The 17,597-nt window shown below is 36.1% G+C and overlaps 1 protein-coding gene across 1 annotated transcript in view; it reads right to left on the reverse strand.

The window, feature by feature from the left end:
* The window catches only part of zmp:0000001236 (mastermind-like protein 2), a 212,219-nt gene that overhangs the window by 41,302 nt on the left and 153,320 nt on the right, over positions 1–17,597 (reverse strand). The window contains exon 3 of the mRNA XM_065024150.1: positions 14,507–15,811. Within this exon, the coding sequence (XP_064880222.1) occupies positions 14,507–15,811 (1,305 nt within the window). The remainder of the gene's footprint in view (positions 1–14,506; positions 15,812–17,597) is intronic.

The raw sequence follows: 17,597 nt of genomic DNA on the forward strand, positions 1-17,597 counted from the left end.
CACTGTTGTTCCTTTACAGATTTACACTGTTGTTCCTTTACAGATTTACACTGTTGTTCCTTACAGCTTTACACTGTTGTTCCTTAGAGATTTACACTGTTGTTCCTAACAGATTTACACTGTTGTTCCTTTACAGATTTACACTGTTGTTCCTTACAGCTTTACACTGTTGTTCCTTAGAGATTTACACTGTTGTTCCTTACAGATTTACACTGTTGTTCCTTACAGATTTACACTGTTGTTCCTTAGAGATTTACACTGTCAGATTTACAATGTTGTTCCTTAGAGATTTACACTGTTGTTCCTTACAGATTTACACTGTTGTTCCTTACAGATTTACACTGTAGAGTGCCGAGCCCACCAACAAAGCCATCGCCATGAGCCAAACTGAGACCAGAAGAAACTGAGGAGTGATAAGCATGATACAGAGACAGGCTCTCTCCTTCTTCCTCACCCCGCTCTCTCTCTTTGTCTCTACCTCTCCATCTCTCACCCCTCTCTGTCTCTACCTCTCCATCTCTCTCTCACCCCTCCCTCTCTCTCTGTCTCTACCTCTCCATCTCTCTCTCACCCCTCCCTCTCTCTCTCTTTATCTCCCTCTCACCCTCTCTCTCCATCTCTCACCCCTCTCTGTCTCTACCTCTCCATCTCTCTCTCACCCCTCCCTCTCTCTCTTTGTCTCTACCTCTCCATCTCGCACCCCTCTCTCTCTCTCTTTGTCTCTACCTCTCCATCTCGCACCCCTCTCTCTCTCTCTTTGTGTCTACCTCTCCATCTCGCACCCCTCTCTCTCTCTCTTTGTCTCTACCTCTCCATCTCGCACCCCTCTCTCTCTCTTTGTGTCTACCTCTCCATCTCGCACCCCTCTCTCTCTCTCTTTGTGTCTACCTCTCCATCTCGCACCCCTCTCTCTCTCTCTTTGTCTGTGTGAGCCATGTCTCTATATCAGCCCTGTATCTTGTTTTGGTAGCTGTGGGATAGGGTTGGAAATCAATCGGTATATATCAATAATTGAAATTAAGAGATTGCCAAACATCATTGAAGAGATTTTTTTCACGCTGATCTTAACTTTGTTTGTACATAATGTCTCCGCCATCATTTCCTGTGACCCCAAAAAATATTCTGGACATCAGAACTGCCCTCCCAAGCACAAAGACAGTAACTGCTCATTTCGTCAAAAATTAGTTAATGTCATTTTTGTTGCATTACATACATGCTTAATCGCGTGGACAAGTATCCTGCTTCTAGTGTATTGAGTTCGGGAGAAAATGGGGGTCGTTTTAGCAGTAACTGCAAAAAGTTACTGTGAATCCACGGTAAAGTAACTGAACTTACTGTCTTTTAGCTTGGTTTCAACCTGCCCTTGGCTGAACTTACTGTGTTTTACCTTGGTTTCATATCACTTTAGTCTGATAGTGATGCAGTCAAACCTGTATGACACTGACTGACAGCTACACACACACACATTGCAAATCAACACCATGTATTCCCGGCAGACAATGATGGTTGAACGGCTCTGAAACGCCAGCATCCAGACCCTGGAGAGAACTTGCTAGCTAAGTACATCTGACATCAATATTAATTAGCTAGCAAGTAAAGCGAGCATAGACAAACAATGCTACCTGCTCTCATAAGAGGAGATCTGCAATTGATACTAACTTCAATCTATTTGCCGATAAAATGAATTATATTCTGAAATTTCATCTGATGGTTTCTTTGAATCACCATACATACACACCATTTCTAGCCAGTGACAACCACCTAGCTAAAACTGACGCGCCCAAAACCAAAACCTACCTAGCTAGCATTAGCATGAAGCAATAGATTTGCGCTACATGTTCCCATGAGAGACTATCAGCACTTTATACTAGCTTGAATCTATTATACCTAGAATTAAAATAATCCCTATAGTTATATTCTGACATCCCATGGGTTATTTGAATCAGTAACATTACACACACCACACACACACACACACACACACACACACACACACACACACACACACACACACACACACACACACACAGCATTGCTGTGTATATGTCATATGTCATACCCTTGTTGGTGGTATATGTCATATGTCATACCCTTGTTGGTGGTATATGTCATATGTCATACCCTTGTTGGTGGTATATGTCATATGTCATACCCTTGTTGATGGTATATGTCATATGTCATACCCTTGTTGGTGGTATATGTCATATGTCATACCCTTGTTGATGGTATATGTCATATGTCATACCCTTGTTGGTGGTATATGTCATATGTCATACCCTTGTTGATGGTATATGTCATATGTCATACCCTTGTTGGTGGTATATGTCATATGTCATACCCTTGTTGGTGGTATATGTCATATGTCATACCCTTGTTGGTGGTATATGTCATATGTCATACCCTTGTTGGTGGTATATGTCATATGTAATACCCTTGTTGGTGGTATATGTCATATGTCATCACCTTTGTTGGTGGTATATGTCATATGTCATACCCTTGTTGGTGGTATATGTCATATGTCATACCCTTGCTGGTGGTATATGTCATATGTCATACCCTTGTTGGTGGTATATGTCATATGTCATACCCTTGTTGGTGGTATATGTCATATGTCATACCCTTGTTGGTGGTATATGTCATATGTCATACCCTTGTTGGTGGTATATGTCATACCCTTGTTGGTGGTATATGTCATACCCTTGTTGGTGGTATATGTCATATGTAATACCCTTGTTGGTGGTATATGTCATATGTCATCACCTTTGTTGGTGGTATATGTCATATGTCATACCCTTGTTGGTGGTATATGTCATATGTCATACCCTTGCTGGTGGTATATGTCATATGTCATACCCTTGTTGGTGGTATATGTCATATGTCATACCCTTGTTGGTGGTATATGTCATATGTCATACCCTTGTTGGTGGTATATGTCATATGTCATACCCTTGTTGGTGGTATATGTCATACCCTTGTTGGTGGTATATGTCATACCCTTGTTGGTGGTATATGTCATATGTAATACCCTTGTTGGTGGTATATGTCATATGTCATCACCTTTGTTGGTGGTATATGTCATATGTCATACCCTTGTTGGTGGTATATGTCATATGTCATACCCTTGCTGGTGGTATATGTCATATGTCATACCCTTGTTGGTGGTATATGTCATATGTCATACCCTTGTTGGTGGTATATGTCATATGTCATACCCTTGTTGGTGGTATATGTCATATGTCATACCCTTGTTGGTGGTATATGTCATACCCTTGTTGGTGGTATATGTCATATGTCATCACCTTGTTGGTGGTATATGTCATACCCTTGTTGGTGGTATATGTCATACCCTTGTTGGTGGTATATGTCATATGTCATCACCTTTGTTGGTGGTATATGTCATATGTCATACCCTTGTTGGTGGTATATGTCATATGTCATACCCTTGTTGGTGGTATATGTCATATGTCATACCCTTGTTGGTGGTATATGTCATCACCCTTGTTGGTGGTATATGTCATATGTCATCACCTTTGTTGGTGGTATATGTCATATGTCATACCCTTGTTGGTGGTATATGTCATACCCTTGTTGGTGGTATATGTCATACCCTTGTTGATGGTATATGACATATGTCATACCCTTGTTGGTGGTATATGTCATATGTCATCACCCTTGTTGGTGGTATATGTCATCACCCTTGTTGTCATTAGTACAACAAGCTTTGACTTGCCAGCTCAATGTACCCGCTTCAGTGCCGTCATTACATGAACTCAGAAAAACAGTTTTACATAACTTCCACCAATCCCTGTGGTCTAGATGACTAGTATCTATGCGGATCAAAGTTGCCATGTTGAGGGTGTGTTAGGTACAACCACGTCAACACTATTCCTGTCAATGTCCATCCATCCAACAAACATAAAAGTGTATTTGTAAATAAAGATGAACATTTAAGAGCCTTTTTGGGAGCAGGTATGAAATTAATAGATGAACTGAGTTATGACAGTGGAAATTATTATGTTTGCACAAGATAAAATCAACATATTATAGAATAATTGAAAAGGATTATGGTTATTATGTTTGCGAAAGATAAAATCAACATATTATAGAATAATTTAAAACGATTATGGTTATTATGTTTTCACACCAGAAAATGTCAGTATGAATTATTATCATCGGATTAGAATCATTAGGATGCATGTCCCTGATTACTTTCTCCAAGAGTCCACCAATGGGTAAGCCATGTGGTCGACCAAATGCAAGAGGCAATGTATACAGAATCTTTTCAGAGGGTAGGCAAAATGAGATAATGGGAAACGTATTGGGAGATGAAGTATAAGGAGAAGAGGACATGGATCTTCCACATGGTGGCACAGCAATCTAAGAAAAATAATCACTGTTGGAGCTGACAGGTCAACGCAGCAGGTCGTTTCTGTACCATCTTCCAAACCAGAGCGGTTCTGCACAACAGGTTCTGCAACGTGTTTTTTCTGACAACATTGGGCCACCACCAAACTGATTCCACCAAAGGACCAGAGGGGCTTCAGCGAGCAAATTTAACATGAATCCTGCAACACATTGAGTCCTTCCTTCCCCAAATCAGCCACTACAGACGAGAGCCCCACATCGCCTCTATCTCCCTACTGACGTCAATATTCGGTTCATGCATAATGACTACAAGGAGAATGTTACGTTCCCCAGTTTCTGTGTTGTGGGTTTGTGTAAATGTATGTGTGTATTTTCAGGAAACGGCTTCTTGGATTCCCCCAAGCAGCTGATTGGTCAGCCCCAGAGATGCCAGCTGCGGTTACGAAACCTATCGCAAGGAGTGCGAGCTCTGTTTGGTCATCATCTGAAGACGGAACACAGGGAGAACGAGGCCATGGAAACCCAAGCCTACCGAGACAACAGCCATGCAGCACCAGAATTCACCATCCCCAACCTCGACTGTAGAAAATATGAGGAACATAAGAAGTCTGCAGGGGCAGAGCAGAAGCCATTACCAGGCTGATGCACAGAAAGATTGGCCTGAGGACTGGTCTGTGAGGAGCATTGATATGCAAAAAGGTTATCATGCTCCCTCTCCTGCCAGGTTCGCCACCATTGGAAAATGAGTCTCAAAATAAGAAGAAAACAATCTCAGTGGTATGAAGGAACTGCTGGTCGAGGAAGAGGAGAGGAGGCAGAGGAGATCTTCATCTCAGTGGTATGAAGGAACAGCTGGTCGAGGAAGAGGAGGAGAGGAGGCAGAGGAGATCTTCATCTCAGTGGTATGAAGGAACAGCTGGTCGAGGAAGAGGAGGAGAGGAGGCAGAGGAGATCTTCATCTTACGTAACTGGAGAGGGAGGGAGATGTCAAGCCATCGGTGGAAAACTGGTCCCTCCTAACATCACTGGGGAGTGTTGTCAACTCAACTTTGATGCAGGACATCACCCTCAAGTTCTTGGAGCCAGGACACACCTTCATGAGTGCAGACAGTTTCCACCATGGCGTGGAACAGGAAATGAAAGCTCGACCTGGAGGTGTGGTGTACGACTTCCTCCATGTGGTCGCCACTTCCAAAGCAGGCAAGGTGGAGGTGGTGGAAATGAAAAAGGAAAACATCCTGGCATGGAAAGCTGGCCATTCCATCGTGTAGCTGAAGAAGGCAGCAGCACGAAAGCTGGCTGAGATCCAGTTGAGGCGTGGATCCAGGAGCCTCTTCTACAAAGTCTCCCATGAAGAAAAGGACATCACAGAGCTTGACTTCATCATGAAGAAAGTCACTCTAGAAACACCCTCGACACTACGTATATACAGGATAGAAGAGTCCAAGACGATGGACATCATCACCAAGCTGTGTCCTCTGATGCACAATCGAAGGCAGTTCTGGAATGACTTGTCTTTGAACAGATGAGGAGTAATGTGGAGGAGCACGGAAGAAGATTGACTTAAAAATGAAATGTTACTAGTCAACATTTTATCAATTGTAGCTAAATGTCATTTGGGTCCTCTTATGAATATGTAAATATGTTTCAAATGTATATTCTTAAATCTGTTATTTATTTATCCATTCAAAAGTGTCATTTGAAAAAATACTAATAAAATGTTTTTTATTAGCAATCTCATGGTCATTTTTGATCATTTATCCTACGTCATACTTTCATCACGTTCCATCATTATATATTACATGTAATTCAAACAAGTGCAGTGCTGCTTTTCACATAACAAGACGGGCTACTTGTCAAACACAGTATGTAATGTGACTGACGCAGAACCTACATCTCTATGTAAATGGTATCTTAGTGGACGACACACAAAGGATGCAACTCTTTTACACTGTCAGTAATTACACCGCTCTTGTGTTAATGAGAAGTATAGTAAACTAACAAATGAAAATGGCAGATACTGCTCTTTGCTTTGGTATTACCCTGCAATTGATAACATATCATGCCAAGGAAGAAGGCAGTGACTGCCGTTTAAGGGTCAAAGGTCATGTCAGAGGTCAGGGTCAACATTAATAAAAAATGTACTCAAAGTAAGGCAACAGATCATTACATCTCCAATGAGCTCCCTAAAATGAATTTGGCTGGACAATAAAATCAACTTTGAAGCCATTTTTCTCAGGTCCACTCTATGAGCAGTTACTGCCTTTTAGCTTGGGAGGGAAGAGAAGAGGGAAGAGGGATCACTAACCTCGATTTGGATTAACATTTCTACTTTAATGAGTCGGAAACTATGGACTTCCTGCTTACTCCGGACCAGGAAGTGAAAGTGGCGGCAAAAGAGAGGCAGGATAGCAGGCATCCTGACGAGATTACGTCGGAGAGCAAATAGACCGACATTGCCCTCTGTTTGATTGGTGAACGTGTAGTCACTGGAGAATAAACTGGATGAGCTCCGTTAGAGACTATCCTATTAATCACTGGAGAATAAACTGGATGAGCTCCGTTAGAGACTATCCTATTAATCACTGGAGAATAAACTGGATGAGCTCCATCATAGACTATCCTACCAATCACTGGAGAATAAACTGGATGAGATCCATCAGAGACTATCCTACCAATCACTGGAGAATAAACTGGATGAGCTCCATCAGAGACTATCCTATTAATCACTGGAGAACAAACTGGATGAGCTCCATCAGAGACTATCCGATCAATCACTGGAGAATAAACTGGTTGAGCTCCCTTCGAGACTATCCTATCAATCACTGGAGAATAAACTGGATGAGCTCCCTTCGAGACTATCCTATCAATCACTGGAGAACAAACTGGATGAGCTCCCTTCGAGACTATCCTATCAATCACTGGAGAACAAACTGGATGAGCTCCATCAGAGACTTTCCTATCAATCACTGGAGAACAAACTGGATGAGCTCCATCAGAGACTATCCTATTAATCACTGGAGAACAAACTGGATGAGCTCCATCATAGACAATCCTATTAATCACTGGAGAACAAACTGGATGAGCTCCATCATAGAGAATCCTATTAATCACTGGAGAACAAACTGGATGAGCTCCGTTAGAGACTATCCTATTAATCACTGGAGAACAAACTGGATGAGCTCCATCATAGACAATCCTACCAATCACTGGAGAACAAACTGGATGAGCTCCATCATAGACTATCCTACCAATCACTGGAGAACAAACTGGATGAGCTCCATCAGAGACTATCCTATTAATCACTGGATAACAAACTGGATGAGCTCCATTAGAGACTATCCTACCAATCACTGGAGAATAAACTGGATGAGCTCTGTTAGAGACTATCCTATTAATCACTGGATAACAAACTGGATGAGCTCCATTAGAGACTATCCTATTAATCACTGGAGAATAAACTGGATGAGCTCCATCATAGACTATCCTACCAATCACTGGAGAATAAACTGGATGAGCTCCATCAGAGACTATCCTATCAATCACTGGAGAATAAACTGGATGAGCGCCCTTCGAGACTATCCTATCAATCACTGGAGAATAAACTGGTTGAGCTCCCTTCGAGACTATCCTATCAATCACTGGAGAACAAACTGGATGAGCTCCATCAGAGACTATCCTATTAATCACTGGTGAACAAACTGGATGAGCTCCATCATAGACTATCCTATCAATCACTGGAGAATAAACTGGATGAGCTCCATCATAGACAATCCTATTAATCACTGGTGAACAAACTGGATGAGCTCCATCAGAGACTATCCTATTAATCACTGGAGAACAAACTGGATGAGCTCCATCAGAGACTATCCTATTAATCACTGGAGAACAAACTGGATGAGCTCCATCAGAGACAATCCTATTAATCACTGGTGAACAAACTGGATGAGCTCCATCAGAGACTATCCTATTAATCACTGGAGAACAAACTGGATGAGCTCCATCAGAGACTATCCTATTAATCACTGGAGAACAAACTGGATGAGCTCCATCAGAGACTATCCTATTAATCACTGGAGAACAAACTGGATGAGCTCCATCAGAGACTATCCTACCAATCACTGGAGAACAAACTGGATGAGCTCCATCAGAGACTATCCTACCAATCACTGGAGAACAAACTGGATGAGCTCCGTTAGAGAGACTATCCTATTAATCACTGGATAATAAACTGGATGAGCTCCATCAGAGACTATCCTATTAATCACTGGAGAATAAACTGGATGAGCTCTGTTAGAGACTAAAGTAAAGATAAGGTCTACACCTGTTGTATCCTACGCATGTGACAAATAACATTTTATTTTATTTGAACTGTAAGTGCTGCTATTATCAAGTGGAAACGTCTAGGAGAAACAATGGCTCAGCCGCGAAGTGGTAGGCCACAAAAGCTCACAGAGAGCCGAGTGCTGAAGCGCGTAGCACCTAAAAATCGTCTGTCCTCGGTTGCAACACTCACTACCAAGTTCCAAACAGCCTCTGGAAGCAATGTCAGCACAATAACTATTCGTCGGGAGCTTCGTGAAATGGGTTTCCTTGGCCAAGCCGCCGCACATACACTTAAGATCACCCTGCCCAATGCCAAGAGTGGCTTCACCAACTGGCAGTCCGACAGACATATCTGGGTTTGGTAGATGCCAGGAGAACGCTACCTGCCCCAATGCATAGTGCCAACTGTAAAGTTTGGTGGAGAAGGAATAATGGTCTGGGGCTGTTTTTCATGATTGGGGCTAAGCCCCTTAGTTCCAGTAAAGGGAAATCTTAACACTACAGCATACAATAACATTCTAGACGATTCTATGCTCCAACTTTGTAGCAACAGTTTGGGGAAGGCCCTTTCCTGTTTCAGCATGACAATGCCCCCATGCACAAAGCGAGGTTTGTCAAGATCGGTGTGGAAGAACTTAACTGTCCTGCACAGAACCCTGACCCTGATATATGTATTAGATAGATATATGTATTAGATAGATATATGTATTAGATAGATATATATATATATATATGTATTAGATAGATATATGTATTAGATAGATATATGTATTAGATAGATATATGTATTAGATAGATATATATATATATGTATTAGATAGATATATGCATTAGATAGATATATGTATTAGATAGATATATGTATTAGATATATATATATATATATATGTATTAGATAGATATATGCATTAGATATATATATGTATTAGATAGATATATGTATTAGATAGATATATGTATTAGATATATATATATATATGTATTAGATAGATATATGCATTAGATAGATATATATATATATATGTATTAGATAAATATATGTATTAGATAGATATATGTATTAGATAGATATATGTATTAGATATATATATATATATATAGATATATGTATTAGATAGATATATGTATTAGATAGATATATGCATTAGATAGATATATGTATTAGATAGATATATATATAGATATATGTATTAGATATATATAGATATATGCATTAGATAGATATATGTATTAGATAGATATATGTATTAGATATATATATATATATATGTATTAGATATATATATGTATTAGATAGATATATGTATTAGATAGATATATGCATTAGATAGATATATGTATTAGATAGATATATGTATTAGATATATATATATATAGATATATGCATTAGATAGATATATGTATTAGATAGATATATGCATTAGATAGATATATGTATTAGATAGATATATATATATATGTATTAGATAGATATATATATAGATATATGTATTAGATAGATATATATATATATGTATTAGATAGATATATATATATATGTATTAGATAGATATATATATATATATGTATTAGATAGATATATATATATGTATTAGATAGATATATATATATATGTATTAGATAGATATATATAGATATATGTATTAGATAGATATATATATATATGTATTAGATAGATATATATATATATATATGTATTAGATAGATATATGTATTAGATAGATATATATATAGATATATGTATTAGATATATATAGATATATGTATTAGATAGATATATATATAGATATATGTATTAGATATATATAGATATATGTATTAGATAGATATATATATATATATGTATTAGACAGATATATATATATATATGTATTAGACAGATATATATATATATATGTATTAGATAGATATATGCATTAGATAGATATATATATATATATGTATTAGATATATATATGTATTAGATAGATATATATATATATATATATATGTATTAGATAGATATATGTATTAGATATAGATATATATATGTATTAGATATATATATGTATTAGATATATATATATATAGATATATGTATTAGATAGATATATATATATATAGATATATGTATTAGATAGATATATGCATTAGATAGATATATGTATTAGATAGATATATGTATTAGATAGATATATATATATATAGATATATGTATTAGATAGATATATGCATTAGATAGATATATGCATTAGATAGATATATATATATGTATTAGATAGATATATGCATTAGATAGATATATGCATTAGATAGATATATGCATTAGATAGATATATGTATTAGACAGATATATATATATATATATGTATTAGATATATATATGTATTAGATAGATATATGCATTAGATAGATATATGTATTAGATAGATATATGCATTAGATATATATATATATATATGTATTAGATAGATATATGCATTAGATAGATATATGTATTAGATATATATATGCATTAGATATATATATATATATATGTATTAGATAGATATATGTATTAGATAGATATATATATATATATATGTATTAGATAGATATATGTATTAGATATATATATGCATTAGATAGATATATATATATATATATATATATGTATTAGACAGATATATGTATTAGATAGAAATATGTATTAGATAGATATATATATATATATGTATTAGATAGATATATAGATATATGTATTAGATAGATATATATATAGATATATGCATTAGATATATATATATATATATATGTATTAGATAGATATATGTATTAGATAGATATATGTATTAGATATATATATGTATTAGATAGATATATATATATATATATATATGTATTAGATAGATATATGTATTAGATAGATATATGTATATATATGTATTAGATAGATATATAGATATATGTATTAGATAGATATATATATAGATATATGCATTAGATAGATATATATATATATATATATATGTATTAGATAGATATATATATATATGTATTAGATAGATATATGTATTAGATAGATATATGTATTAGATAGATATATATATATATATGTATTAGATAGATATATGTATTAGATAGATATATATATATATGTATTAGATAGATATATGTATTAGATAGATATATATATATATATGTATTAGATAGATATATATATATGTATTAGATAGATATATATATAGATATATGCATTAGATAGATATATATATATATATATATGTATTAGATAGATATATGTATTAGATAGATATATATATATATGTATTAGATAGATATATGTATTAGATAGATATATGTATTAGATAGATATATGTATTAGATATATATATATATATATATGTATTAGATAGATATATGCATTAGATAGATATATGTATTAGATAGATATATGCATTAGATAGATATATGTATTAGATAGATATATATATATATGTATTAGATAGATATATATATATATATATGTATTAGATAGATATATATATTAGACAGATATATATATATATATATATATATGTATTAGATAGATATATGCATTAGATAGATATATATATATATGTATTAGATAAATATATGTATTAGACAGATATATATATATATATATATGTATTAGATAGATATATGCATTAGATAGATATATATATATATATATGTATTAGATATATATATGTATTAGATAGATATATATATATATATATATATATATATATGTATTAGATAGATATATGTATTAGATAGATATATGTATTAGATAGATATATGTATTAGATAGATATATGCATTAGATAGATATATATATATGTATTAGATATATATATATGTATTAGATAGATATATATATATATATGTATTAGATAGATATATGTATTAGATATAGATATATATATGTATTAGATAGATATATGTATTAGATATATATATATATAGATATATGTATTAGATAGATATATATATATATAGATATATGTATTAGATAGATATATGCATTAGATAGATATATGCATTAGATAGATATATGTATTAGATATATATATATATATATAGATATATGTATTAGATAGATATATGTATTAGATAGATATATGTATTAGATAGATATATATATATAGATATATGTATTAGATAGATATATATATATATAGATATATGTATTAGATAGATATATATATATATAGATATATGTATTAGATAGATATATATATATATAGATATATGTATTAGATAGATATATATATATATAGATATATGTATTAGATATATATATGTATTAGATAGATATATGCATTAGATAGATATATGCATTAGATATATATATATATATATATATGTATTAGATAGATATATGTATTAGATAGATATATGTATTAGATAGATATATGCATTAGATAGATATATGTATTAGACAGATATATGTATATATATATATGTATTAGATAGATATATATATATATAGATATATGTATTAGATATATATATGTATTAGATAGATATATGTATTAGATAGATATATGTATTAGATAGATATATATATATATATATATATGTATTAGATATATATATGTATTAGATAGATATATGCATTAGATAGATATATGTATTAGATAGATATATATATATATATATATGTATTAGATAGATATATATATAGATATATGCATTAGATAGATATATATATATATGTATTAGATAGATATATGTATTAGATAGATATATGTATTAGATAGATATATGCATTAGATAGATATATGTATTAGATATATATATATATATATATATGTATTAGATAGATATATGTATTAGATAGATATATGTATTAGATATATATATATATATGTATTAGATAGATATATGTATTAGATAGATATATGTATTAGATATATATATATATATATATGTATTAGATAGATATATGTATTAGATATATATATATATATATATGTATTAGATAGATATATGTATTAGATAGATATATATATATATATATGTATTAGATAGATATATGTATTAGATATATATATATATATATATGTATTAGATAGATATATGTATTAGATAGATATATATATATATATATGTATTAGATAGATATATGTATTAGATAGATATATATATATATGTATTAGATAGATATATGTATTAGATAGATATATGTATTAGATATATATATATATATATATATATATATGTATTAGATAGATATATATATATATGTATTAGATAGATATATGTATTAGATAGATATATGCATTAGATATATATATATATGTATTAGATAGATATATGTATTAGATAGATATATGCATTAGATAGATATATGTATTAGATAGATATATGCATTTCTATTGCAGACATACAATATTAGTTTTCATATAATATTTGATGTGATATTTATTTCATATGATATTTGATGTGATATTTATTTCATCTGATATTTGATGTGATATTTATTTCATCTGATATTTGATGTGATATTTATTTCATATGATATTTGATGTGATATTTATTTCATATGATATTTGATGTGATATTTATTTCATCTGATATTTGATGTGATATTTATTTCATCTGATATTTGATGTGATATTTATTTCATCTGATATTTGATGTGATAAATGTACTGTTTCATATAAACAATGGAACATACTTCAAACGCACTGATTTAGTCAACTCACGAAACCTCGAGTCTGAGTCGAGTCCCAAGTCCCTAGCGTTTAAGTCGAGTCAGAGTCCTGGGACTCAACCACTACAACACCGCAAGGATAGAATGCAAGTATTTATATAGGCGGCTTATTACCTGTCGTTGTTGAGCCAGTTTAAAGTGGAGCCCAGGTCCAGCTCCATGCTGGCTGAGAGGGGTTCTCTGGGCCAGGGACTTGGGCTGCAAGTGAGGAGGCCCAGACATGGGCCGTTGCTGCTGGGGGTTCTGGTAGTTATGAACTGGGTGGTTCGTGTTCAAGTTCTGGGCTGAGGTGGACGGCTGTTGTTGTTGTTGATGGGCTGTAGTCTTACTCAGTGGACCTGCCATAGTGGAGGGTTGCTGGGATGCTTTGGGGCTGAAGTGGAGCATTGGTTTGTTGCTGAGCACCTTCATATCCAGGTGGCTGGAGGTGTTGTGTCCGTTGGGCTTGAACAGACAGTTGTTTATGCCTTTACCCTGACTGTCCATGGAGGTCTGAGGGGTGATCCTCTGGCCCATTGAGGCCGGGTTGGAGAGCTTGTCCTGGGGGAAGGAGCTGGAGGAGGGCTGCGTGTTCCAACTGGTCCCTGGTCCTCCTCCCCCTCCAGCCTGAGCCTGTTGGTGTGGCTGTTGGTGGTGGAGCAGGGCTTGGGGGTTGGGCTGCTGCTGGTTCTGGTTGGCTGCCATCTGCTTTAGCTGCTCTGCATGGGACACCTCAGGCCAGCCAGGGAGACCTCTGCTGGGGGGTCCAGCCAGCCCTGAGGGCCCCTGGCCTTGGCTCTTCTGGTTGGTGATGGGGGAGGAGCTGGACATGGTGAAGGAGGGACCAGTTGATGCCGGGCGGAGCTGTGAGGAGCCACCATGGCCATGTGTCTGGCCGTAATCTGGAGAGGAGTACTCTGTCTTGATGGGCTTCTCCAGGTGGGAGCAGAGGGTAGCCGCACTGCGCTCCAGATCCGCCAGGCCGAACGCATCGTCCTGCTTCAGCATCTTCTCAAACTCCTGGTCGTGCAGAGACGGGACGGTCTTGGTCAGCTCGTCGAACAGATCCTGAAGCTCCGGGTCGATCTGGCTGCTGAACACCATCATCTCAGTAGACCTCTGGCCGCAGGAAGTAACATGGTCTATAGGTTCCTTCTTCATCTCCTTCAGGGTCATGTTGATGAGGTCAGAGTTCATGACCCCATGGGGCATCATGTAGCTGCTGTTGTTGTTTTTCCTGTTTAGGGTGTGGCCTATGGACGATGCGTCGCCTCCCATGGACTGTGAGTTGAAGGAACAGGGCCCACCCAAACCACCGCTGCCCCCCTCCAGACGGACACGTTTGAAGTCCAGCCCCGACGGCCCACAGGACAGGCCATTCTGTTGGGAGGAGTAGCCAGGAGTATGGCCCTCGATCTTCCTCCTCAGAGACCCTTGGAGCTGTGGAGAAAAAAGAAAACTCTATTGAAAAAAACTGCTCACAGTCACATTATCTTCATTTCAGAATACAATAGTAATTTCAAGTGGTGGCGTGTTCTCATTTCAAGTGGAGGCATGTTCTCATTTCAAGTGGAGGCATGTTCTCATTTCAAGTGGAGGCATGTTCTCATTTCAAGTGGAGGCATGTTCTCATTTCAAGTGGAGGCGTGTTCTCATCGTTACAATGTGTATTTTCATATTTCTGTCTAAAAAAAAAGGTACAAATACCCACTTCAATGCTATTACCTTACTAATAGAATAACAATCTAACCAACAGATATATATCATTAGCATGACATCAATGTAACCAGATCTTTATGTAGCCGAGACAGCTGAAAACCTTGATGCATGGAAGGCAGACTTTCTTGACAATGGTCTTTGTCAAGGCTCTCAGATTAAAGCCGACTAGCGCCGACTAGCGCCGACTAGCGCCGACTAGCCGACTAGCGCCGACTAGCGCCGACTAGCCGACTAGCGCCGACTAGCGCCGACTAGCCGACTAGCGCCGACTAGCCGACTAGCGCCGACTAGCGCCGACTAGCGCCGACTAGCCGACTAGCGCCGACTAGCGCCGACTAGCGCCGACTAGCGCCGACTAGCCGACTAGCGCCGACTAGCGCCGACTAGCGCCGACTAGCGCCGACTAGCCCGACTAGCGCCGACTAGCGCCGACTAGCCGACTAGCGCCGACTAGCGCCGACTAGCCGACTAGCGCCGACTAGCGCCGACTAGCGCCGACTAGCTGACTAGCCGACTAGCGCTGGTCCAATTCAAGTGTTGTCTGAAGACAATCTAACAAGTAAGATACCAATACCTCCTATATACAGTACAAATAAATCCTGTTCTTTGACGTCTTAAACCAATTAAAATGGTTATAATACAAATGTAGTCCGAGCACAAAGTGTCTCTATGTAAATTAATGACATTTGACAATCTGCTTCGAGGTCTTTAAACCTTGTTAATTTGACCATCCAGCATGTTAGTAAAGACATGACCATCCAGCATGTTAGTAAAGACATGACCATCCAGCATGTTAACAGAGACTTGACCATCCAGCATGTTAACAGAGACATGACCATCCAGCATGTTAACAGAGACATGACCATCCAGCATGTTAACAGAGACATGACCATCCAGCATGTTAGTAAAGACATGACCATCCAGCATGTTAACAGAGACATGACCATCCAGCATGTTAGTAAAGACATGACCATCCAGCATGTTAACAGAGACATGACCATCCAGCATGTTAACAGAGACATGACCATCCAGCATGTTAGTAAAGACATGACCATCCAGCATGTTAGTAAAGACATGACCATACAGCATGTTAACAGAGACATGACCATCCAGCATGTTAACAGAGACATGACCATCCAGCATGTTAACAGAGACATGGCCATCCAGCATGTTAGTAAAGACATGACCATCCAGCATGTTAACAGAGACATGACCATCCAGCATGTTAACAGAGACATGACCATCCAGCATGTTAACAGAGACTTGACCATCCAGCATGTTAACAGAGACATGACCATCCAGCATGTTAACAGAGACATGACCATCCAGCATGTTAGTAAAGACATGACCATCCAGCATGTTAGTAAAGACATGACCATCCAGCATGTTAACAGAGACTTGACCATCCAGCATATTAACAGAGACTTGACCATCCAGCATGTTAACAGAGACATGACCATCCAGCATGTTAACAGAGACATGACCATCCAGCATGTTAACAGAGACA

The sequence above is a fragment of the Oncorhynchus nerka genome, linkage group LG11 (assembly GCF_034236695.1).
Source record: "Oncorhynchus nerka isolate Pitt River linkage group LG11, Oner_Uvic_2.0, whole genome shotgun sequence".
Classification (NCBI taxonomy): domain Eukaryota; kingdom Metazoa; phylum Chordata; class Actinopteri; order Salmoniformes; family Salmonidae; genus Oncorhynchus; species Oncorhynchus nerka.